Here is a 25,002-nt window from a genome sequence, read left to right as displayed (position 1 = left end):
GTAGGATTGATTTATAATGTATTTTCAGCAAATGTGGAGTTGAAATTTGGTTGCTAAATGTGGATTATAAATAATTATATTTATAAATAAATGTATTTTTCCTCACCTGTGGGGAGAATCTGACAGGCAGTATTTAGAAGGAAATTTCTTAAAGGTGTAACTTACTAAAAAGGAAAAAAAACTGTCCTATGGAGTAAAATGAAGTAAACAAGCATGGACATTTTTTGTGACCTTGTAATTTTTTGTTTTTTCCTTTTTGTTTTTAAAATAGTCCCATGTCCATTGTTTATTGATGAAGCCACTGAACTTAGATTTCAATCTATTAAAAAAAGCCCACCAAACATACTTTTTATGACTTCAAATTATGTGGTCAGAAAAAAAATCTGAAAATGTTGGTTCTGAAAGAAATAGATTTATTTTTGTTGTTTTACAAAAGTAAATTGCCATCATACAGTACACTTTGAATTGCTTTTCTTGCAAAGCAAAACCCAAAGCAAGAAAGAAAATCAACCCAGGCCAATATTTTATTAATAATTCTCAGGAGATTAGACATTCTCCCCTGTTGTTTTCCTTGTATCTTTAAAAAGAAGTTTTCACTCTGAAATTTTAATGATTATGTTTAGAAATGTTAAGTGCTACAATGCAAAGACAAATTGATTTAATTTTTAATTTGGGAGGAAACAACCCATTAGCCAATATTTAAAATTGGAAGAAAATACTCTGATATTTATAAGTTACTAATTATATATACATAGGAGATATAAAAGTTTTTTTTCAAAAATGTAATTGACATTGAAAAGTCTGGATTTATTATATTTTCCATTTCATAACTGGTTTCAAATCTAAAATGAGATTCCTGTGAAAATCTCATTGCATTATATAATTTCTTCCCATTTATAACAGCAATTCTGAATATAATGCACACTATCTGCATTGCCACAAAATGAATGACTAAATAATCAAATCAGGATAAGATCAGAATATTACTTTTTGGGATGCTACAGAACAATACAGCACAACTAAAAACTGAATACATCACACTTTTTCCCCATTTCAAGAAAAAAGTGTGCTTTTAATTCTCTGAGATACTCTTCATATTAAGCAAATCTAAGATGTTCAAAAAATTCAGTTATTAATGTGAAATAAAGTTTCACAATTATAGGATGAAATATAAGTTTTATATCTCATCCTGTCTTCTATTTGAAGATATTAATTTATATTTCAAGAAGGATAAATAAATACTGTAAATATATTAATATGCTGGGGGTTTTCTTTTTTATTATTTAACCACACATATTTTCTCAAAGTCAAATTTCCTAAAATCAATAGGCCTTTCAAGGAAATTTGGTATAAAAATAGAATTTGAATGTTATTTTTTTTCTATGACCTTGAAAGTCATATAGGGTTATTGTTGAAAAAAATCCTCTTTCACCAATTTCAACTGGTATACAAGGTGGTTGGAATTTGACCAGTTTTAAATTAAGAACATTTTAATAAATTGTGAAAGGGGAAAAGAAAAATATTTCAAGATTAGATAAAGCTGGTTTGGTGATCACTATAATATGGGAAAATTATAGCAACTCAGCAAGTGCATAGAGATATGGTTTGATGGCTTCTCCTTCCAGTGGGAATGGCTAAACAAATCACAGAACTTTTATCATTATATCAGATAAAAGGCTTTTTGCAATACTCATAAGCCAGATTCTGAGGTTAAAAACAAGACTTGGACTTCTTAGACACATTATAACTGCAATACTCAGATGTCTGTCAGCTGCAAACCCATACATGGAAAAGACATCTGGTTGCAGAAAACAGTTTAGCCAGTGCAGTTGTCAGGAACAGCCAAATGAGTAAGGCTGAGCAAGGAAGCATTTGATACATGCTGCTCAGTCTCTGTAACATCATGGAGTGGTGGTATATGACATCTAAAGAGAGAGGTACAACATATCAATAGACAAATTAAAGTTTTACTATAATTATTTTCCCCCCTCCAGAAATTAGATTCATTTAGTAAGTTTTCCTGCTTCATTGCTTAAAACTTTTGGCTCAACAGCATAGATCCAGAGTAAGAACCACCTATATACAACATGAGGGTAAAACCTTAGATCTTCATGACTCCTCTTTACTCCTGTAAAGATTCTATTGACATGTTGATCGTATCATCCTGTTATTGAGAGGCTGAAGAGGCCGCCAGTTGTCCACTAAAGGACAATGAACATCTTCTGCGCTATTGCTAGAAAGGCTACGCAGCTTTAACATCTACGAAAAGGAAAAAATAAAGATGTTCCTAAGACAAATTTAGTTAAAAATGATCTTTAAAAGCATTCAAAAGATACTACAATGATAATTTCCTAAAAATTGCCAGAGTTTGTTCAAAGAAAAAAATGCAATAGAACCATTGTTGTATTTGTTCTGTAAATTTCTGCTTGGCTTATTTTTCTAGCGAACTTCTCACCCAAGTAGAAATGAACTCTTACCTGTTAGATTCAATTATTGCTTAGTTATTTGATTCTTTTTTAAAACATTCTATAACTATCCAGTCGTCTATTCTAGATTAGATTTAGATTAGATTAGATTTCTTCTGAGTGCTTCTTTCTCTAATAGAGTTGATAAAAGATAGTGTTATTGTCTAAATAAAAAACTTTATTTTATCTGTTAGAAAGAATAAAATTTCCAACCACTTTTATGAGACTGAATTAAAATTTGAGATTCAAGATATGCAAGCTTTGGACTTCCAGTTTGTGTCATAGCAACACGGCCAAGGGATTGCAGAACTCCATACCCCACAGTTGGTTTCGCCCTACCAGGGAACCTTAAATCAGTCTAAAGTCACCCTGGAGAGGTGGTAAAGAAGGAGGGACACCCATTGATCACAGAAAGATGGCAGTTGATCCATTTGATCCAGGGAAAGCCCTCCAAACTGGCAGGAGAAAGGCTAACAGCACTTCCGTGACTAGCCCAAGTTACAGACACATGAAGCAAAAAAGCACCAACTAGAATAGATTGTGAACAATGTGTTTGGAACTGGGTGAGAATATCGATATTTTCTCTTCTATTTTACAACTGGATTGCCTGGAAAAGACCCCCAAGAAGCAAAAAAAAATCTCCAAAAGTAAGAAAAAAAAGGGAATGCAGCCCCACCCTTCCCATAGATGGAAGCAGCATTTTAATTTTTATGGGGACAGAAATATATTGAAGTAGAACTAATAAAAAAACTATAGTTTGGACATACAAAACTGAGGAAATTGTTAAGATTTTCTCTTTGAAAGAGTATTGGGATGAAACTACAAGAAAATAATTTTTTTGTTTTAAAAGTCAGAAAATGAATATCTAATGACATTTAGTGGTGGATTAGAGTATAGCACTGCAACTGTCTTGACTGAGAAACTGGAAAGATGTCCAGAAACAGATAACAACTTATTCCTTTGATCCCCAGTGACTCTTAGTTTAATAGAGAACAGCTGGGAACAGAGAAAAATACATTGGGCTATCTACCACAGAGTGAGAACTACAACTGTTATAAAAACTGCTGACCTTCCTGGATTATAAACATCTACTGAGCTTTAATTATTAAGCTTAAGAACTATTTGCAGAGAAAGAAAAATCTTGAATTTTGGCTACTTTTGCAGGGGCTCTTGGACTGTTCTTAGGTGGTTGAATATTTAGGACTGTAAACTTTGGCTGATTGATAATTGTTGGACCCCTGTTATAAAATATTGCTTTTAGTGGTGGATTAACAATACTGAATTATAAAGGCCATACATAAAGAACATAAGAACTATAGGTAAAGGTAAAGGTTCCCCCGCACATGCGTGCTAGTCGTTTCCGACTCTAGGGGCCGGTGCTCATCTCCGTTTCATAGCCGAAGAGCCAGCGTTTGTCCGAGGACATCTCCGTGGTCATGTGGCCAGCATGACTAGACGCCAAAGGCGCACGGAACACTGTTACCTTCCCACCGTAGTGGTCCCTATTTTTCTACTTGCATTTTTACGTGCTTTCGAACTGCTAGGTGGGCAGAAGCTGGGACGAGTAACAGGCGCTCACTCTGTTACGCGGCACTCGGGATTCGACCCGCCAAACTGCCGACCTTCTGATCGACAAGCTCAGCGTCCTAACCCACTGAACCACCGCGTCCCTCACTATACATGGACCTTAAGACTGGTTGTATTAGATAGGGCTAATACTCAGGGATTATGGTATTTTTGATAGAATATCTGGAGCGGTGAGTTAAAATGGATGCTGCATAGCTAATCAAAAGTGGTAGAAAACCACATTCAACATTCTCATCTAAAGCCCCCAGCCCGGTATATCAGGGATCTGCAGGAGTGACACCTCAAGACAAGGCAAACACTTCCAGGAGGAAATGCATGCTATGCTGCAATCAATTCAAAAGACAATTCTTTCACATAAAGACACAATAAAAAACATGATGAGAATTAAAACAATCTAAACAACATAAATGAACAAGTTCTTAATCTAGGCTTACAATTAAAAAACTCTCAGGAAATGAGGACAAAGAATGAACAAACAAGTCAGAAAATAGAACATAGACCAGAGGAAAATGACCAAAAGTTGGAGGCTACAAATGAAGAAAATTACAGTTTGGCACAGGCAAAGAAAAGTCTACAAGGTTTTGTTATAATACCGGAAATGGAAAAGGCACCTTATCTTTCAGGACTTCAAAATATACCCGAGGACAAGAAAGAAGATCTGATAAAAGAAGACCTGGCACTTTGAACTCTCCGGCCCAGGCTGAGAATTTTTAACTGGGGTTTTTATTTTCAGGGATAATTTAATATTTTTTAATTGTTTTTTTAACTTTTGTATTTTGTATTGGTTTGATTTTAAAATACCCTGTAAACCGCCCTGAGTCCTTCGGGAAAGGGCGGTATATAAATCTAATAAATTAAATTAAATTAAAATGGATTATAGAGTTGTCAGGAGAATCACTAGAGTTTGAGAGACAAAAATGAAAAGAGAGGGAGAAGGAAAGTGGGAGTGGTTTAATGAATACAAATGGGCAAAATTCCCCCTCAAAAATACTCCATCTAAATTGTCTCTCCCATTCCAAACAACATCCATAAAAATACAGAAAAATTCCTTGGTGATTTGAATTCACTGACTTGGAAAGTGGCTTGGCAAAGGAAGAAGGCTAGAGTTAGGCTTAAGAGAACAGATTATTTGACCTACCAGATGGGGTATTACATGCATCATAAAAAGCTCTGTATCAAAAACACGTGGAGTCCTTATTCTGCACCCCTCTGTGCTGTTGAAGCCACACTTGTACAAGTCTGAACACTGCATTTTCAGAAGAAAACTGACAAACTAAAATCCTCAAAGGAGACAGAGGAACTTGAAACTAAAGTAACTTAAGAGTTAAATCTGGCAAAAAGAAGACTAAGGGGAGACATGATATCAGTGTTCAGGTACATATAAAAAGATGGTATAGAAAAGATGGTCAGGGATTATTTTCCATACAAATTGGATCAGAAATACTGAGTACAAGTTGTAGCTTCCTAGATTTCACAATTATAAAAAATACTTCCTGATGTTAAGATCCATACCTAACACAGTGGATTAAGACCACTTACTGAGGGCGCAAGTTTGTTTAAAAAGTGGTTTAATTGATTTTCTTACCACTTGCAGAAGAATGGATTAATTTCTAACTCCACAATTCTATGATGCTACACCGGTAGTCCTTGACTTATGACCACAATTGAGCCCAAAATTTCTATTGTTAAGTGAGACAGTTGTTAAGTGAATTTTGCCCCATTTTATAACCTTTATTGCCACAGCTGCTAAATGAATCACTGCAATTTTTAAGTTAGTAATGCAGTTATTAAGTGAATCTGGCTTCCCCATTGACTTTGCAAGTCAGAAGGTCACAAAAAGTGATCACATGACCCCAGGACACTGCAATCATCGTAAATTGAATCAGTTGCCAAGCATCCAAATTTTTATCACATGACCATGGGATGCTGCAATGGTCATAAGTGTGAAAAAGGGTCATAAGTCACTTTTTTCAGTGCCACTGTAACTTTGAATGGTCACTAAATGAACTGTTGTAAGTCAAGGACTACCTGTAAAATGCTCTTAAGTCCTTGCTCGTCACTCTGATTCATTTGCTTTAGAAATCGTCAATATTTGTCATGAATACAGCACAATATATCAGAATCATGTATATAATTTATGGTAAAGCCAGATTATATTCACTAATGAACACAGGCATATTTAAACTTGCATAATGTATATATGTATATATATATAAGAAATAACTGCTCTAGTTTCTAATTTACCTGCTGTTCATCAACACTTATAGGCTCTTTCATAACAATCCAGGTAACACACTCTTCACACGGAGGCATTGTAAAAGAACCTTGATAAGTAAAGTAACTTCGATTTTCAGGGAAGAGGATAGATGGATCAAAGTTTGGAAAAGGAACCTCTTTTCCCTTAAATAAATCAGAAATAACATAATTAAATTCAGTGGCAGAGACAAAAAAGCTCTCTACAAGAGATTTATTACAACTGGATAATGATGATCACTGGTATAGATAGCTCCAAGGTGTAGTTGAGATCACAGAATAATAAAACTAATAAACATTTTATTCTAATATCTATCATCAGTCAAAAGATATTCCAGATTTACCTAACATTAGATACCTTGACTTCATTAAGTCTGCATTGATTTTATTAAGTATCCCCAAGTAGTTTGAAATCTGGATCCATAATAAAAATGAAATATTAGTCCAAATTGCTTCTTCTGACCAAAACAAAAAATCCCAACTTTCAATTTAAAGGCAATAAAGAGAATCTCGAGCAAAATCAATTGAGAAGATTTACTTCTGAATCAAGACTGCTGTGTCTAGAAAACCTTCCTTTAAATAATCTCTTACTACTTGCTCCACTCTCATTAAATTTCTCATGGGAAGTTGTCAGCTATTCTTTTTTTAAAGATTTGTTACAATGTTCCTATTGTGCATATTTCACACTAGTTGTCAGTACTAGTTGTTGCTAGTTGTTGCTGCAGAAGATTCACATCTCATAACTATAACCTTGTTCATTTCATACTGCTTGGCATTTTGTGTAAATACAGTCATTGAGCTTCGTAAGCATGACATGGCTTAGTATGATGCATGAAGCCAGCTAACTGTCTCATTCAATAAACCACAGTTAAGCATACGGTAGTTTGTCATGTGTTCATAATATCATATTTTTATGCATTATCTAAGTATGTTGGCTCCCTTTATTGAAACAGATTGACCATGTTAGAAAGCTTTGGTATTGACATACCTTTGTTTTAATACCATCTATTTCTTCAATAATTCTTTTCATCTCTGGCTTAGGGTTTTTTCCTACCTGTCAGGCAGAAAACAGACAGTGAGCAGGCATGAAAGGTGATTATCTCTCAAATTATAATAGTATACAGAATTAATTGTTAAGTGTCCCATATGTCCATTGAAGTAGCAACATTTGGGGAATATCTTACAACTCCTACCAATAATACTAAGTACACAAACAAAAAGAGAATAACATTTGCCTGATTGGTTGATGTTATTTAATGGTGCTCTATTTTGCATGACTGTAGTATGGTTTTAATTTCAGTGAGTGTTTCCGGACTTCAGAAAACATTTTGGTAGTGGTGCTGAAAGTGAAAAATAATTGAAAATATTGACAAATTCAACTTTGACTGGTACTCTCCAGCTGTATTTGACTACAGATCCTGCAGTCTTCATCCATTATAGTTCTTTATATTTTCAGACTGAGAATAATGGGAGATGGCAACAGCAATAAGTCTTATACACCACTTCACTGTGCTTTACAACTCTCTCTAAGCAGTTTACAGAGTCAACATATTGCCCCGACAATCTGGGTCCTCATTTAACCAACCTCAGAAGGATGGAAGGCTAAGTCAACCTTCAGCTGATCAGGATCGGACTGCTGGCAGTCAGCAGAGTTAGCCTGCAATACTGTATTCTAACCCCTGCACAATGAGATGCACTTCAACACATCTTAACGTTATCAGGTTAGGGAAAGCTGACCTAATGATCCACTCTGCAGTATCCAAGCCAACTTCCTAGGTCTTAAGGCAGCTTTCTTGCTGCTCTTCAGATATGTTGAATGAATTTCCATAAACCCCAGTCAGTGTGGCTCTTTTTCATGCTAGCTGGAGATGTCAAATTCAACATGAAGAAGTCACCAGCTTGGAGGATGCCTCTCTAAAGTATTATACATTCTTACCAAGATCTGTACAGATTTTCTTCAAAATCCCAAGTATTAGTGTTACTAACTGTTTCTACTGTTTCTACTATTTACAAAACAGTAAGTTCACATCTAGTACAAAGACATGAAAAAGGTACATGACCTGACCAATTGAACTCAACAACACCAATCCTCCTTCTTTCAGGAAGCAAGCTTGAAGCAGGACAGTTTTGTCTGGATAGTCATCATAGCAGGATATTACTAAAGATCATTTTTTTTAACTGAATACTGTTTTCAACCATTAAACATCCCAAAGTGTCTATGTGGATTGAAAGAACCTACAAATGTTATTGGATTAAAATAAATAAACAATTCTAAAAGAAGAGGAGAATAAGAAAAAGAAATTGTTTGAGTTTTGACAGATGTGCAGTTCCAGGTGTATATAGCAATACAATCTTTTCCTCTCCAGTCAGTAACTTAATTCCGTTCCATCAAGTTTTCATTCAAAGAAACAAGAAGACATTTCAACATGTGAATATAGCAACACGACTATAATTGTGTTTTAATTGTATAAATCTACATAACAATAATTAATTGTAATTATTACTGTTATAATAATTATAATTAACAAGGCAGAGGATGTTAGCCCAAAGACTGAGAAATGATGAAGTTGAGAAAACTAACTGCAGCCAGGCATAAATGGTTCTCATTCCTTTTCCCTCATTCTTCAACTCACAACTTTATTTACAAGCATACAAACTTGTGTTGCACCTGCCTGCAATAATTGAGCCACACCATGGCATTTTCAAGAGTTGTACAGAGGAAGCTTCCAATTTCTTAGCTTACCAAAGCCAACTCTAAGAATGAGTGTGGGTAAGTAGGAGAAAAGAAGATAGGAAAACAGCAAGCAGGCGAGAGAGTGGGAGGTGATGTCTGAAGGTTGACAGCTATTACAGGCAGTCCAGAGGACTATCATTCAATTGCCAGAACCACAAGCAGCACACCCCGATGGAATTCCAGGAACTCAGCTTGGGAATTCAGCTGGAGTACTCAAAAACAACACTGTTTAAGAGCAGAGCTTGGAGCCTGGAGCTTGGCCTGGAGCTCAGTAGCAACTAGAAAAGAGCATCCACACCAAGGCAGCATCCCAACTATTACAAAAGACAAAGATTGTATGCCACTTTACAGACTTTTATTTCAACCAAATATGAAAAGGACTGAATATAAAGGATTGAGTGTTAGACACATTTACATGGTGAAATCACCTTGGAAAGCCAAGAAGACTGGAGTTAACCCAGACCAGGGGTGTCAAACTCAATTTCATTGAGGGCCGCATCAGCATTGCGGTTGCCCTCAAGGGGCCGGGTGGGTGTGGCCTGGGTGGGCGTGGCCTACTGGGTGGGCGTGGCTAGAGTGCGTATGGCCTACTGGGTGGGCATGGCCAGCTCTACATTGTTCACATCAAGGGTGCCTATGGGGGCCTGGGCAGGAGTGGGACAGATCTGAGGGTCTTTGGCAGAAGGAGGGTCTCTGGGCCAGGGCCAAGGCAGTGGGGGCCGTTCCCTCACTGTTTCCAGGATGGCTTTGTGGGCCACATGAAACCACTTCGCGGCCGGATCTAGCCCCCGGGCCTTGTGTTTGACATGTCTGACCCAGACTAATAGCTTGTCGATCAGATGGTCGGCAGTTTGGTGGGTCAAGTCCCAAGTGCCACGTAACAGAGTGAGTGCCTGTTACTCGTCCCAGCTTCTGCCAACCTAGCAGTTCGAAAGCACGAAAAAATGCAAGTAGAAAAATAGGGACCACTCCGGTGGGAAGGTAACAGCGTTCCGTGCGCCTTTGGCGTCTAGTTATGCCGGCCACATGACCACAGAGATGTCCTTGCACAAGCGCTGACTCTTCGGTTTTGAAACGGAGATGAGCACCAGCCCCTTGAGTCGGAAACGACTAGCACGCATGTGCGGGGGAACCTTTACCTTTACCTTTTTACAACAAAGCACTGTATATAGATTTGTTACATTGTGGTGCATCCAGTCCTTGGAAAATGAAGAACGTTCACACAGTATTCCATGTATTAGACTCGAGGGTCACTGGATACTATGATGGACTCTTTCCTCAAGCTTCATTAGAAATTAGAAAGATAAACTAGTGCACTCAGTCCATTAGTATGGCATATGATGGGACAGTAGAGGAAGGTAGAAGATAGGCACTCTGTATGTTAAGGTACATAACAGCACAAAGAAGATGATGTGCATGGTGAAAAACAGATAGCATCATTGTCCAAAACAGATACAACTTTTAGAGCTACAGCTGAAAATTACTGTGAAAATATGCATAAGAAAATAGCAATCAGAACTTACTTGCATTAGAATGGCTACAATAGCTGCCCCATCAGATTTTCTCAAAGCATCAGCATAATTACTATATGAGGAATTCCAGTGTACCAAATGAATCTAAAAGCAAGAAAAACATTACAGTTAGATATCAAAACAGGCCTTAATGGAACTTGGTGAATTTCAAAAAATTCTTTTCATTTCCCAGTATCTAACTCAAACTTAGTACCTAGATGATCAATGAAAATCAAGGTAAACATTTTAAAATGTTAAAAATCAGAAACATACAAACTGTATTATGCATTATCTAAGTATTTTTGTTCTTTTAGAAAAAATGTTTAAAATGATAGGGTCAAAAGGTAAGATTACACAAAATTGCAAAATTTACATTAAATGGTTTTGATGCTACCATTTTTCTCCAAGTGAACATCTTCCAGACTATAATACTTATTCTCAAACAATATGAGCAGTGGCCAACAGATCTGAAGTTATGAGTCATCACGCACCTTTGGAAATATATATATATATATATATATATATATATATATATATATATATATATATATATATATGTATATGTATATGTATATGTATATGTATATGTATATGTATATGTATATGTATATGTATATGTATATGTGTATATATGTATATATATATATGTATATGTGTATATAGATAGATAGATAGATAGATAGATATTGGTTTAATTATCTTCAGGATAACATCAAATACTATAAAAATTCCTATTAGTGGTGCTTTCAACATATCAAGTTGTAACAACTCACAAATAAGCATATATAGACTTTTTACATGTTACATATTCTGTGAGGACATCTTTTATGAATAAATGCATATGCATCTACATGTATATATATGTAGTTAGCACCTGTTTTGATAAATGTGCCCAGCCAATTTCCATTTTCATTTTTCAAAAGAATGCTGCATCATGCTGGTTATATAGATATCCTCATCTGTATGCTGACATAGATATTGATGCTAGTACCCCAATCTTCTTATATTCTCTGGTCATTTGGGAGTCTTCAAAAGAACACATCTGAACTTTTAAATTGAGGTCCAACCCTATTCTGACATCTATTTCCATGTGTTAATTGGAGTTTGAATTATTATTTATTCACCAGAAGAAATAACTTGTTTATTTGCATAAGACAAATTAATTCAAAGACTTAACATGTTAACACTGAAAGCATGCATGGAACATTAAATCCGATGTCCTTTATTTCTGGCCACCAACCGTGAACCCTGGTGGAACCTGGGTAATTCATCCACAACTAGAGGACAACTGGCTTCCCATCTCTGCTAAGCATTTATTAGACTATCTGCACCTGGTTTTCTACTGATAAGGGGAGATCTTCCAGTATTTCCCACAGAACCTACTCACCTCTCCTGCATGCCTTTTTGCATCCACCACATGTTCTGAGCCTTTGTCACTGGTAGAACCCCAGTGAATGTTAAGGTGACGGAGCCTGTAAATCCCAGGAAGTGGTCCTCCCCTAATCACTGCAAAGAATAGTCTAGATTAACAGAAGATTCTGCTGTGCTATAACACATGAATTAAGATGAGCATTTATAAACATCACTTGCCAATATTACTGATGGCAAAAGGGGACATCTCATCTTCCACTGCATTTCCAATCCAATGTTCATAAGGCAGGGCATCTTTGGTCAACCACCTACCTTTAGCACATTGGCAAGTATATGTTGTGACATTTAGTATCCTTTTTTCTGCTTTAAGATTCCAAGTTTTATAAAGTGATTGGTTTAGCCATAACTGAAAATATTCTAGGAAATATTTTGATGGAGAAGAACAATGTCCTTTGCTTGGCCAGAACCATGCTATTCCCCCATGCCCAACTGATCATCAGATTGAGTGTTATAGTATTTTGCCATGATATTTTGCCAGTATTAGGAACAATGCATGTACAAGATACAAATTGTCATCTAAAAGTAGATGCCAATTATGAACAGGCAGTATGACTGAACTCACACATTTGTCACTTCTGATTTGATTAACTTTTTGCACCTTTGGTTAGATTGGCCTTATCCTTCCTATCTATAAATCTTGTCTTTCCACTTAATGTAGAACTATATGTAGTAACTAGAAAGGATCTGAAATGTAAGCTAACTTTTCATATCACAGAAAAGCATTTAGAAGTTTCCTATATGTAACACTTTATTCAGTCACTGAACAGGAAAAATATTAAATACTGCAACATGAAAGATAAATCAAATAGAGCCAGTTTGGTTTAATTTTTAAAGCACCAGGATAGAAACTAGAAGAATGTAGTTCTAATGTTGCCTTAGGCATGAAAGCCAGCTGGGTTACTTTGACCCAGTTTCTCTCTCTCTCTCTCTCTCCCTCCCAGGGATCCCTCCCTCTCTCTCTCTCTCTCTCTCTCTCTCTCTCTCTCTCTCTCTCTCTCTCCCTCCCTCCCTCCCTCCCTCTCTCTCTCCCTCCCTCTCTCTCTCTCTCTCTCTCCAATTTACCTCCCAGTGTTGTTGCAGGGAAAATAGGAGGAGAAAGGAGTACTAGGGTTAGGATTAGGAAGGCTGAGGAACACATTTCAGTTGTAAAGATATACTAATTAAGGTTACAATGTTTCCCTTGGATCTCCCTCTCACTTTACTTGGGGTAACCAAGACTGAATTTGTCCAATCACTTCTACTCCACCTCTGATGAGGCCTAGGTTTCCTGTAAAAAAAATGTATCAAATCACAATATGTAATCAAAGAAAGGATTGTCTTTTAATAGTTCTGATCAGCCTGCTATATTTCACATTAATAGGGAGATCACATGAGCAACTGGTAAGAGTAATATGAGCAGGTTTTGGCAAGCCAAGGTTGTAAGAGCATGATGTTGGGATGGTGAACCAGAGAAGGTCAGCAGGACCTCTGCCAAGCAAATCCTGTGGTTGCTCATGGAAATCCACTTCTCTGGTGACAAAGTTGGCACCATACAATAGTACTTGCATCACAGCAACTTCACTCGGTGTTCTTGGATGTGGAGTTCAGGTATTATGATGATCCTGCATGGGATCTAGTAAGGTGGGGTTAATTATAATCATTGAGGAATATGTCAGTAAGTTTCTATACAACTCTTAGGCTGGTGTGATATGGAAATGCTTTAGGGACAAATGTGTGGCTTTCTTCCTCATCACCAAAGGCACCTGGACTCAAGCTAATCTTCACAGATGATTCTGTAGGGGATTTTTCTGATTTGCAGTTATGGACCTTGTAAGGATCTCAATATAGAGAATATCTCCTTCTCAATAGTAAGTTTTAATACATAAAACCAATTATCATTATTAATTAGAAAAACATTTTAAAAAAATATTTAAAAACTCATTATAAAAGCATTATAAAAAAATTAAAATTATATAAAAAAGAACAAGGAATTAACAGCAAAGGATGTTAATAATGGCATAATCAGGTCTTAAGGCATTGTGAAACTCAAAAGTGATGAGGCCAGTGTCACCTCAGAGTAGATTCTACAATGTGGGCACACCACAGAAAAGGCCACTACTTCGGGTCCCTAGCTCCCTAGCTGACAGAACCTATAACATACTCTCTCTGCTAGATTCCAGTGGAACAGACAGTTAGAGATGGGCAATCTTCAAGAAACCCAGCCCCATACCATGACAGGCTTTAAAGGTCAACAAAGTATCATGAATTGGACTCAAAAAGAGACAGGTAACCAATGCAGCTCATAAAGCACACACATGTGCTCATGATACCACATTTTGCAGCAGCTGAAGTTTCCAGTTACTCATCAAGGATAGCCCCATGCACAGCACATTGCTGCAGTCTAACCCAGAGGTCATCAGGTCTTGAGTAACCATGAGTAGGGTCGTTTGATCCAGGAAAAGATGCAACCGGCACAGAAAACAAAGCTGTGCAAAGGTCTTGCTAGCCAAGACTACCACCTGCTCAGTGAACCAGAGTGATGAGTCCAGGAGAACCCCCTCAGATTGTGTAGATGGTCTGTTTAGGATAATGCAATCCCATCCAGCACCAAAGATGGCACATTTCCATTACCAGGGCTTCTCAAAATCCAAAGCCAATCAGTCTTGCCAGGGTTCAGTTGAAGCCTGTTGTTCCCCATCCAGACCATCACAGCCTCCAGACACTGGGATAAAAGATCCACAGCATCACTAAACTTGTCAGGAGCAGAGATGTATAACTGGATGTCATCAGCATATTGATCATACATTACCCTATGGCAGGGGTGTCAAACTCAATTTCGTTGAGGGCTGCATCAGCATTGCAGTTGCCCTCAAGGGGCCGGGTGGGTATGGCCAGGGTGGGTGTGGCCTACTGGGTGGGCGTGGCTAGAGTGCGTATGGCCTACTGGGTGGGCATGACCAGCTCTACATCGTTCGCATCAAGGGTGCCTATGGGGGCCTGGGCAGGAGTGGGACAGATCTGAGGGTCTCTGGCAGAAGGAGGGTCTCTGGGCCAGGGCCAAGGCAGTGGGGGCCGTTCCCTCACTGTTTCCAGGATGGCTTCATGGGCCACATGAAGCCACTTCACGGGCCAGATCCGGCCCCCGGGCCTTGTGTTTGACATGTCTGCCCTATGGCATTGGATGAGCTTACCCAATGTCTCGTGTAGATGTTAAATAGGAGGAAAAAGAACACCAACCCTTGGACCTTGCCACATATAGGGGCCCAAGGGCAGGATCTCTCTTCCCCAATCACCACCAACTGGAATTAACCCTGAAAACCAGCCAAACATCATGCAACTCTCCCCCTGTCTTTTGAGTCAATCCAGAGGGATACTGAAAGCTGCTGAGAAGTCAAGTAAGGTAAGTATGGATGCACATCCACCATCACACCCACACTAGAGATCAAAATCGTGACCAATGCTGTTTCCATTCCATTCCCAGGTCTGAATCCTGATTGAAAAGGATCCAGGTAATTAAAATATACCATTATAAAGAAACATGAAAGTGAAAGGCAGCAGCTCAGAAAAGCATGTGTTGCTGGGCTGATGCCATGGCTCTTTCCTCCTGAAGTTTTTCTCCTACATATTTTTAAAAGATGCTCAGTATAACACATAAGCCAAGATGATGACAATGTAATTCTACACTGTGTCCACTTCTGTAGTCAGATGAGAAGATCTAATTTATTAAAATTATATTTCCCTGTCTCAATGTCATTGTCAGTTAAGGGAAATGCAACCAGTGAATGAACTTATAGGCAGAACTGTACAAAAGCATTGTGCACTTCATCCCCAAGGCAAGCACCAGACAGGACAGAAGTCATGTGATATGGATTGACCCACTACTACGGTATGGCCTTCTAGCTATGGGAAAAAATATATGCATGAAAAAAATCAGTATTAAACTATTTCCAACATATCAATAAAATTCTTCTCTCAGTTTGCACTTAACTGAGCTATAAAGAGCTGCCGTTTCACACAACTGCTTCCTGCACAATTAGATCTCTATGTATTGTATTTAGTTTTAGATACAGTCATGAAAGTACCTAAGTAATTTCTGAAATGCTCATAACTTCTCTGAGTAGTTATGTCTCATATTCCACATTTTGGTGCCATTATTACCAACCTACATGTCTATGCCACTGGACTGTGGACTAATTACCACCAAATTTCCAAGGAATCAGTGACTTGCAGACTTGCTTAAACCTCTCATTAGTTATTATAATTGAATATTTTTTCCTTTTTGTTGCTGTTGTTTGCTTGCTGCTTTCTTTAACAGGGAAGAAAAATAAACAGGCAGCCTTGTGATTTTGTGCTGTCTGAATAGAAAAATAACATGGCATCTTCTATGTGTACACTAATTGCAATAGCATACATGATCTATTAAATATGAAGGAAACAGGCTATTTTTCAGGGTGTAGGGTGGCCATGTATGCAATTATCTTATCATGCACCTTGCTGTCACCTGAAGCAAGTACTCCACATTGTTCACCAATAGGGCCAGCCTTGAAGAGAACAAGTGTAGAAGGACAATTTTGTTGCAAGAGTTTCTTTACTAAGAACACTAAAGAATATGGAGTCACGTGACCTGTTTCTTCCTCAATTTAAATGATTTTTAAAAGTAAAATAAACAATCCAAATTTGCAAAAAGTATGTAGGGACAGTCCATGCAAGCTCAGCCAATGATCATTTCAGGCTTTTATAAAATTATCCTTCAAATAAAGGCGAACATAGTTTCTGGAGGTCCATTCATAGATTTCCCTTTCCTGTGTTAGCATTTTTAAGACAGTATAAAAACATCCTTTAATACGTCATTAAAGAAAAAAATGCAAATTATATTACATCATTTGAACTTATAATGTATAGATCTAGATTGAAATATACCGGTAGTTGTAATTTGAACAATTTATAGAGAAATACCCTCACAATATTGAGCAGTGCTGGAACCACGTGAATGCCTGTTCCACATGCTATCCAGATGCTAATTATAATAGTAATTGTCAAGGTCCATCCATTCCTTCTGCTTATAGGACTTAATATAGATAACCCTTCACACAGAAGATGTGTTCAAACAGTAGACTATTCTCTATAAAAATAAAATAGGAAAGTACTCTACTACAATGGTTTGCTAAAGCTAAGCCAATTTGATCAAAATCTCAGTAAACCCAAAGTCATACTTTAAGCAACAACTCTATTATGGTAGGATCTGCAACTTCCTCATTAACTCACTCCACCCAGTTTTAAATTCTATTCAGTTCAATTCAGATCTGTATAATTCATTACTATTTATGTGGTGATAGCCACCAATTTAGACAGTTTTTAAAGGAATAAAGAAGAAAGGTATATCAATGGGTATTCTATTTTCTGATTCATATGCAGCATACTTGAAAGCCAGCTGCAAAGGAGAAATAGTGGAAAAAGTACTTTTCTGTCCATTCTGTACAGTTATTTAATGGTTGGCTACTATTTATTTGCATAAAAATAAAAGCAAATGCTCCATTCTTCAGGCATGGAATAAATCTATTAATAACTTGCTAATAAAAATCTTCAAATGCTCATCTATTGTCCTCACAGCAAAAGAGAGGAATTCAAACCCATGCATTTTTCTTAATGGCAACATTTTTATGACAATAATCTAGGTCAGTGTTCCTCAACCTTTTGGCCACTAGGGACCAGTTTCATGGAAGACATTTTTTCCACAGATGCGGGGGGGGGGGGTAGGAGTGTGCAACTTAGATCCCTCTCATGTGCAGTTTACAGTAGGGCAGGGGAGTGGCTGCAAATACAGATGAAGCTTCGCTCAGTCACCTGCTGCTCACCTCCAGCTGGACAGCTCGGTTCCTGACAGCCCAGGGACCATACTAGTCCAGGGCCCGGGAGTTAGGGACCCCTGGTCTAGGTCCCATAAAAAGCAACTTTTTAAAAGCCTTTTTTTAAAAAAAAAACACTATAGTACTCTAATTCTGTCAGTTCCTAACAAAAACACTGCAACACTGAATAATATTTTGTATGAAGTACTTTGAAAATTCATTGTTAAAAAAATCCTTAGTACATTGTGGTATCAGTAAATGGCACAATTTTCAGATCAGGAAAAACAGTCTTCAACCTTAAAGACCTGAGATCTTTAGTAAAAGCAATGAAAGAGTCTATGACCAGCCTATACAGTAGCATCCCAGTGCAAGTGTAATTGAGTTTTCCTTACAAATGGGATACTCATCAATACATAATTGATCAAGCCAGGAATGTTATCCTGCTTCACATAAAATCATGGGAAGACCACAGTATAGTGATACAAAGGTTTGAAAAGCTTCATATATTGTCAGATTTACAGTGACAGGTGAAAACAACAAGTGAAAAAAAAGGAAGCTCAGACCTCCCCTAGGGACAAGTGATGGCTTTGCAGTTTTGTTTTATGATTAAAAAAAAATAAACAGTATAGCACAGTTGGCCATGTCAATAACAATGCAATTAACAGGTCCAAGAATAAATAGACAATTGGCATGTTCTTTGAACATAACGGTCAATAAAGTCAGCTAAGAACTTTTAACAATGATATGGTGGACTCTTCTGAGATGAAAATGCCTATCTAAAATACTGCTCATTTTCATAATGCCCAAGAGTGCCATTTATTTCATGAATTCAGGTCATGTTGAATTCAAAGAGAAGAGATTATTCTAGCATGGCATTCTGGAAACAAATCTCAGTTTTGACCTAAAATGCCCCTGCCCATGAGTTTTAACTCTAGCCCTCCTGAGATTCTAACCACACATTCTTTTGCAGCCTAAAAAGGAGAAAGCACCCGACTCCGGTGGGCAGAAAGCTGATCACTATCGCAATCCCAGAGGGCTTTTGTTTGAAGCAACATTTTTACTGCCAGCAATAGCATGGAATTTCAGAGTTAATGCTACCGCAGAGCTCAACCTTTTGTGTCAGAGCATTGCTGGTCTCTCATCAGTGATTAATATCTATGTACTTGAATACCCAAGGATAAAAGATATGTTAAGCATAGGGCAAAAGGCTTAGCTTTGTCTTTTCTTTAGCCAGTCCAGAACAACACCATCTCTCCCTTTCAGCTTTGGAATTCTGTTCATTTTCATTGGTGGTACTGAAGCACCCATACAAAAGGACATCATAATCAATTAAATGTAATGATGCAAAAAAAACCCCAAGGGCTACAGTACAGGAAGGGATGCATTCTGTTGTAGCCATACAATGCAAAGTGACAAAGGGAACAAAAAGGCACATGATTTGTTCCTTCTCACAAGAGCATGAATAGCGGATACTCCAATGAAAAAATGTAACATTATAGCCAAGAATTTACTCCAAGAACAGAGTAGATAAGAACTGCCATAGAGGAAAATACAAAATACAAATATTACATTGGCACTGCAGCAATGCACACACACACAAAAACAAGAAAGTACATTTCTGTACATGAGTGTGCAGGGGTTCTAATCCTTCAACATTTGAAAGCAATTACAGTCCATGAGGACTGTATCTTAACTGTGCTGTTAAAACAAACCTTAAAATCATATCACTGGTCCAAGTATGGTCAGTTTTCCAACATTTCTTTTAAAAGCAAAAAATTGCTGTTCTGCAACTCCTTTTCCACTTTCTGAGAAAAGGTTATTGTTCTCACCCTGTACCAGAAAATAAAAATCAGCTTCATGGAAAATGCCATGGGCTAATGAGAAAATTTTGATATTTAACCACAGATGCATATGGAAAGAACCATGCTGATTACAGTAAAACGGCACTCTTGCAACCTACTGTATTTCCATGTGAATTACAAGTCTAGAGATTAATCCAATCAAATATTGTGGCAGAAAAGATTAACATCTCGAATCATCTTCTAAAGGCTTTAAAATAGTTAAATGAAACTATTGGAAATATAGAGCAGGGTTCATCCCAAAGCAAGCAGAACTGAATCAGAGCCTTCGCTACAAGCGATGTACAATTTGGCTGTTTGGAATTTTCGCTGACTAGAAATTGTTAGTTGCATTTACCTAACTGTTCACTCTAAGACTTATTTTATTTTTTAAATAAATAAAAAAAAATATTTTTAAATTTCTTTCTGCACTTGTGACTTGTTTCTTGTTTTGTGATTGCTTTGTAAGCAGCTTTACCCCCTTTTGAATAGAAAGGGCAGGATTGATTTCTTTTCCACTCTCTCACTCACTCTCTCTTTTATATAAACAAATTATACACATTTCCATTAGGGGAGAAAGCAAAAGGAGGAGGTAGAGGCAAGAAAAAAATAGGAAAATTATAATTAACAAGGTTCTAATCAAAAAGGCTGGAAAAGGCAAAAGGAAAGAGACTAATAAGATGACCACCAGGAGGGTGAACGGACTCAGTTACAACAGCAATGAATGCAACGCCTTGGAGGAGCTGAAAGATCAGATTAGGGACAGACCATCGAGGAAACTAATCTGTGTAATTGCTAAACATTGATAGTGACTTAATGGCATGTTATCAATCAATCTGACATGGAAGAATAGTAGTGCTTATGATTTCTAATAAAACTGACAGTGACTTCCTATGTGATTTGTTTGATGGGGAGTTGGAGCCTTTGAGCCAGTTTTTTTATTATTATTATTATTGGCAAATGTCTGAACAAGTCCCTGCAGTTTTCTCCACAAGACTTTGGAAGTGGTTTTCCATTGCTTCCTTTCTAGAGAGGAGAACTGGCTCAAGGTCACCCAGCTGGTTTTGTGCCTAAAATAGGATTAGAACTCATGGTCTTATGGTTTCTAACCTGATGCCTTAACTGCTACACCATTCTGGCTCTCTACTTTAATGCACTCCAATTAAATTACATGACTGGCAAATACTTTCCAGCATGATCTACCCTTCATGTGATCAGTCTGGGATGCAAAATCAAGAGGACTGCACCTATCATTCTACAACACAGAATAAACACTGAAGAACAGAATAGGAACAAAAACCCAACTTTGCTGAAAAGCATTGGGTTTCAAATATTTGCAGACTTACTGCAAATTGACTGGTGACATGGACGGCATATCTCTCAAAATTGGGAGAATATCCCTAGAGGCAGAGGAAAGTAAACAATCCAACAACCACAATAAGCAACAAATCACTCATCTCCCATCAGCTGTTTCTGTGTTTGGGAGATGAAGCCTTCCTTAGAAGATCATTTCACACTAAGGATTTTGTAGGCTTAACCCAGATTACTTTAGGCTTACAAGCACATTTGCAAACATTTACCAAAGTAAACTTACCTGAGCGATCAAAAGTGTCATCAAATGCAATCCGCAGTGTTTTCCCAGTGTTTCTTATGTTCTTAGCTGCACCTGGATCATAGCCAGTAAACCAAGGCAGAAGAGCAGGATCTTTGAAGACATCTTTGCTAAGAATTGCAACAGGTGACTGGTTGTTCCCTTTGGCTATAGGGTAAATTTCATGCCAGTGATCAGGTCCTGGGAGGGAAACATGCCAAAACAAAGGTGTGTCATATTCTGTACCATATGGCAGCCTTTCCCAACAAGTTGCCCTTCAGCTATTTTGATATTCTAGCCCCAGATGGCTACAATGCCTGTTCCAACACCTGAAGGACATGAGGCTGGAAAAGTCAAATGAACAATGTTAAGCACTGCCCGATCCTAAGACGATTTAGTCTTTACAATTACTTCTTAAAGGGTTTTTAAATCTTGGAGGCAATGACTACCGTTACAGTTTCAATCACCCTTTCTATTCCTTATTAGAAAACAAGAAATTAAAACTAGATTTGAATTTAAAACAAAGCCTGCAATCCTGCATAATCTGACAGGAAATTGCACCAGACTCAAGGAGGTTACCTTCGTATATAGATTAATGTAGAAAAAAATTAAAAAAACATGCAGTGCTATTGATAATTTTCACACTGCATAAACCTTTGCTAATTAGATGCAAAATGGGTGAAGTTGCTAAATACATTCCATCAACTTTCTGTATTAGGAAAACTTTAATTTATTTAAACTTCAGAGAACATTGTTAAGACTGTATGATCATCATAGGAATAACAGACAATAAGGATTGTGCTTAGATTTTTTCATCAAGTCCACTTGCTTGAGTAAAGTAAAAAATCTGTTTGGAAATCAGTTCTGCATATATGCAGCATAAACTTCCAATGTGAATCCCTGGAAATCTTAAAAGAACATTTTTTTGCATGTCTACTAAAAATAGGCCACATTAAAGTCAAAGGGGCTTTTTTTCAAGTGCAATTAATTTAGAACAGGTAGGATAGAAAAACTATATATTTCTAAGAAGTTGCAAAGTTACTATAGCAGCACCTAATTGTAGGCAGAGGCATAGTGTTATACAAAGCACGGGATCATGCTTTTTATCACTATATATTCAAGCCTGGGATCTAAGTGAAAAACAGGTTCTGGACTGTCACTCTGAGTGCACAGACTAATTCTACCTACTCCCATGGGGTATCCTTCAGACATTTTTTCCTGCTGATTGGGAATGACCAGAGTACTACTGGAGTAGAGAAAGGTGTTCTGTATTCACTTTCAGTGAAGACTTATTATTGGGCCGGGAATGATTAACTGGGGAAATTGGGCATTCCCGCATGGAAGAATTTCCTCTTCTCTCAAGAAGTGTTATAGCAAGGGGGGGGGGAAACCTGATCTCACCCATCAGGCAGTTACAACAGTAGGCCTCCTAAAAGACTTTTCTATTCCAAGTGCATTTATTAAATTGTAGACTCATAAGCAAAAAATGTTCCCCTCGGTGCGAAATTTCTTTTCTTTTTTCTCCTATTTTTCTTTACCATTTTACTGCGTTATTATAAAACACAAAATACTGAGTCCATGGAAATGTACATAATATTGACTGGAGATTATTGATACTCTCATATCTAGATAATTTAAACTTTTAAAAATAAAGCTGTTCATATCAGTATTACTCATCATTTCTAAAATGCCAATATTGATAGGATAAAGTTGTTTAAATTAAAACCAAACATCATATTAAGAACAAATGCAAAATGCACCGAAGTATTTATTATACATACTATAATGTATATGTTATGTATGTACGTATACGTTTGTTATACATGGTATTAAGTATTAAGCTTCAATCTTAAGCTTAATACTTAAATACTGCAGTCTCCACTGTATTGTTATATATGATTATTTGAGCAAAACGGTTTTCTTCAGCACTTTGAAATGTTAAGGCACTCTGTTATTCTAATTAAATATACTAATTATTGTTAAAAACAATAAGATAGAATGTTTTCACATTTCAGGCATATTATCCTTAATATTATTGTCCTACTAACAAAAAGAACAAAAGCAACAGTAGTGGAATATACACCCTTTTCTGCATACACACACAACAAGGATTGGCAAATTGAACCCCCCCCCACATACTTTAGTCTGTAAACTGCCATCAGTCCCAGCCTGCAAGCGCAACAGGAGGGAGCCATGGAAATCATAACCCAACACCTTTGCAACTATTTGGGGGCAAACGGTTGCAAAGGTCATTCATAAAAAGATGGTCTGCTCTTCCACTTCAGACCTTTAACAAAGATTACAGCCTTTTTATCCTGCAATCTTCCCTACCACAGGGAAGGGGTTCAGAAAGTCAAGATGGCAGCCATAATACACAATCAAAACCCAGCCCTTTTTTTTACATGGGTCACAATGTGCATTAAGAAGGGTTGATTGCATATTTGACTTTTTTGACATACACACGTATGCAACACTGCAAGTACCCTGTCTGGAAATTATCTCATTGCAATAGTTAATCTGCTGCTACAGGATACAAGAAGTGAGTGCCAGAAAGTCTCCTGTGAGTCCAGCATTAGAAGAAAGACATGATCATCAATCTTTTAAGAAGATAGAGTGTTACATGGTTTTCCTATGATAATAAATAAAAATAAAAATTGTTCGCCTCCCAGCCAAGAAAGGCAGGTAATTTTGTAGTGCAAAAAGGGCTTATTTTCAGTCTTTGGCATCCTCATTTACAGCAAGCAATGACAGTCTTCCATCAAAAATCCAGAAAAGTCCAAAATTCATTCCTAAAATAGATATGCAAACAATTTGGTTAATTTGGCTTCCCAAATATATTCCATCTAAGGAAGAACCCCTTAGCCTTTGCAAGTTGCTTTCACTCCAAGCAAACATTTCTTAAACATCCTTCACCGGAATGAGCAAGAACTCCAATAAATCTACAGCCAGGTATTCAGTGGGGATGATAGGAGTTGTGGTCCATCATGCCTGCAATGCACCCCAAAAAGGAAAGCCTGATGGGGGAAAAACTCTCTTTCAGAACTTATGCCCTATTTGATAGCATCAAAAAGAGTCGAGGGACCAGGTAAGGCAACCGCTCGGAGCGACCCGAATCCCGCTCCCGAGAGATTGGAGAAAGGCTCCGTCCCCAGTTCGGCTGAATGCTGCGGGGGGGCGGGGGGGCACGGAGCTGCGAGGGGGACCCCTGCCCCGGATAGCGTCGCTCGGTTGGAGGGTGGGCAGGTAGAGGGGGCGTGGCGGGATGGAAAGCCGCTGGCTGGGGACTTCTTCCCACTCACCGTTTTCCTTGCTGTAGCCCCAGGTCAGGGCCTCGCCGGTAGACTGCTTGCGCATCGTCTTCTCTCGCGGGCTTCAGCACCGCTGGCCGCGAACTTCTGACGCCCCAGCCATTTATAGAGCTCAGCGAACTCCAGCCTTGGGACAGCCCGGCGTCGGAGGCGGAGGAGCCGAAAGACCATTTACAGCTGGAGGCCGGAGGGGGGCAGCTACGTACCAGCGCGGGTTTCCCCCGAAACCTGGAGCGTCCCTTCCGTTGGACCTCTGGGCGGCTGGAAGAACGATCAGCTTAAGAGAAGTCGAGCTCAACCGATTTCTCTGTATCTTCCTTAGGATCCGGCTTGGGGGTTGATGGTTGTCAGACAGTGGTTCCCTATACTTTCCAAATTCAGTAACAGAATTAATTGACATTTGCACATTGTTGGAAGGATCCTTCCTTCCTTCCTTCCTTCCTTCCTTCCTTCCTTCCT

General features: G+C 37.9%; 1 protein-coding gene across 2 annotated transcripts; it reads right to left on the bottom strand.

Moving 5' to 3' along the window:
- Positions 1–396: 396 nt before the first annotated feature.
- Positions 397–24,590, bottom strand: LOC310638534 (carbonic anhydrase 3-like). Of its 2 annotated transcripts, XM_083359693.1 has the most exons (8): positions 24,535–24,590; positions 21,239–21,436; positions 11,938–12,056; positions 10,563–10,655; positions 7,294–7,359; positions 6,297–6,452; positions 2,101–2,259; positions 397–1,925 (listed from the first exon to the last, which is right to left on the bottom strand). In XM_083359693.1, the coding sequence occupies exons 1-7, from the start codon at positions 24,587–24,589 to the stop codon at positions 2,140–2,142; spliced, it is 807 nt and encodes a 268-aa protein (XP_083215819.1). In that variant the 5' UTR covers position 24,590; the 3' UTR covers positions 397–1,925; positions 2,101–2,139. The 2 variants fall into 2 exon arrangements, with proteins under 2 accessions (XP_083215819.1, XP_083215818.1); XM_083359692.1 differs by having other exon boundaries at positions 397–2,259.
- Positions 24,591–25,002: the final 412 nt, after the last annotated feature.

This window comes from Vipera ursinii (genome assembly GCF_947247035.1).
Source record: "Vipera ursinii genome assembly, chromosome: 3".
Taxonomy (NCBI): domain Eukaryota; kingdom Metazoa; phylum Chordata; class Lepidosauria; order Squamata; family Viperidae; genus Vipera; species Vipera ursinii.
The sequence above is the reverse complement of the archived record's forward strand: the minus strand, read 5'-3'. Positions and strand labels throughout refer to the sequence as shown.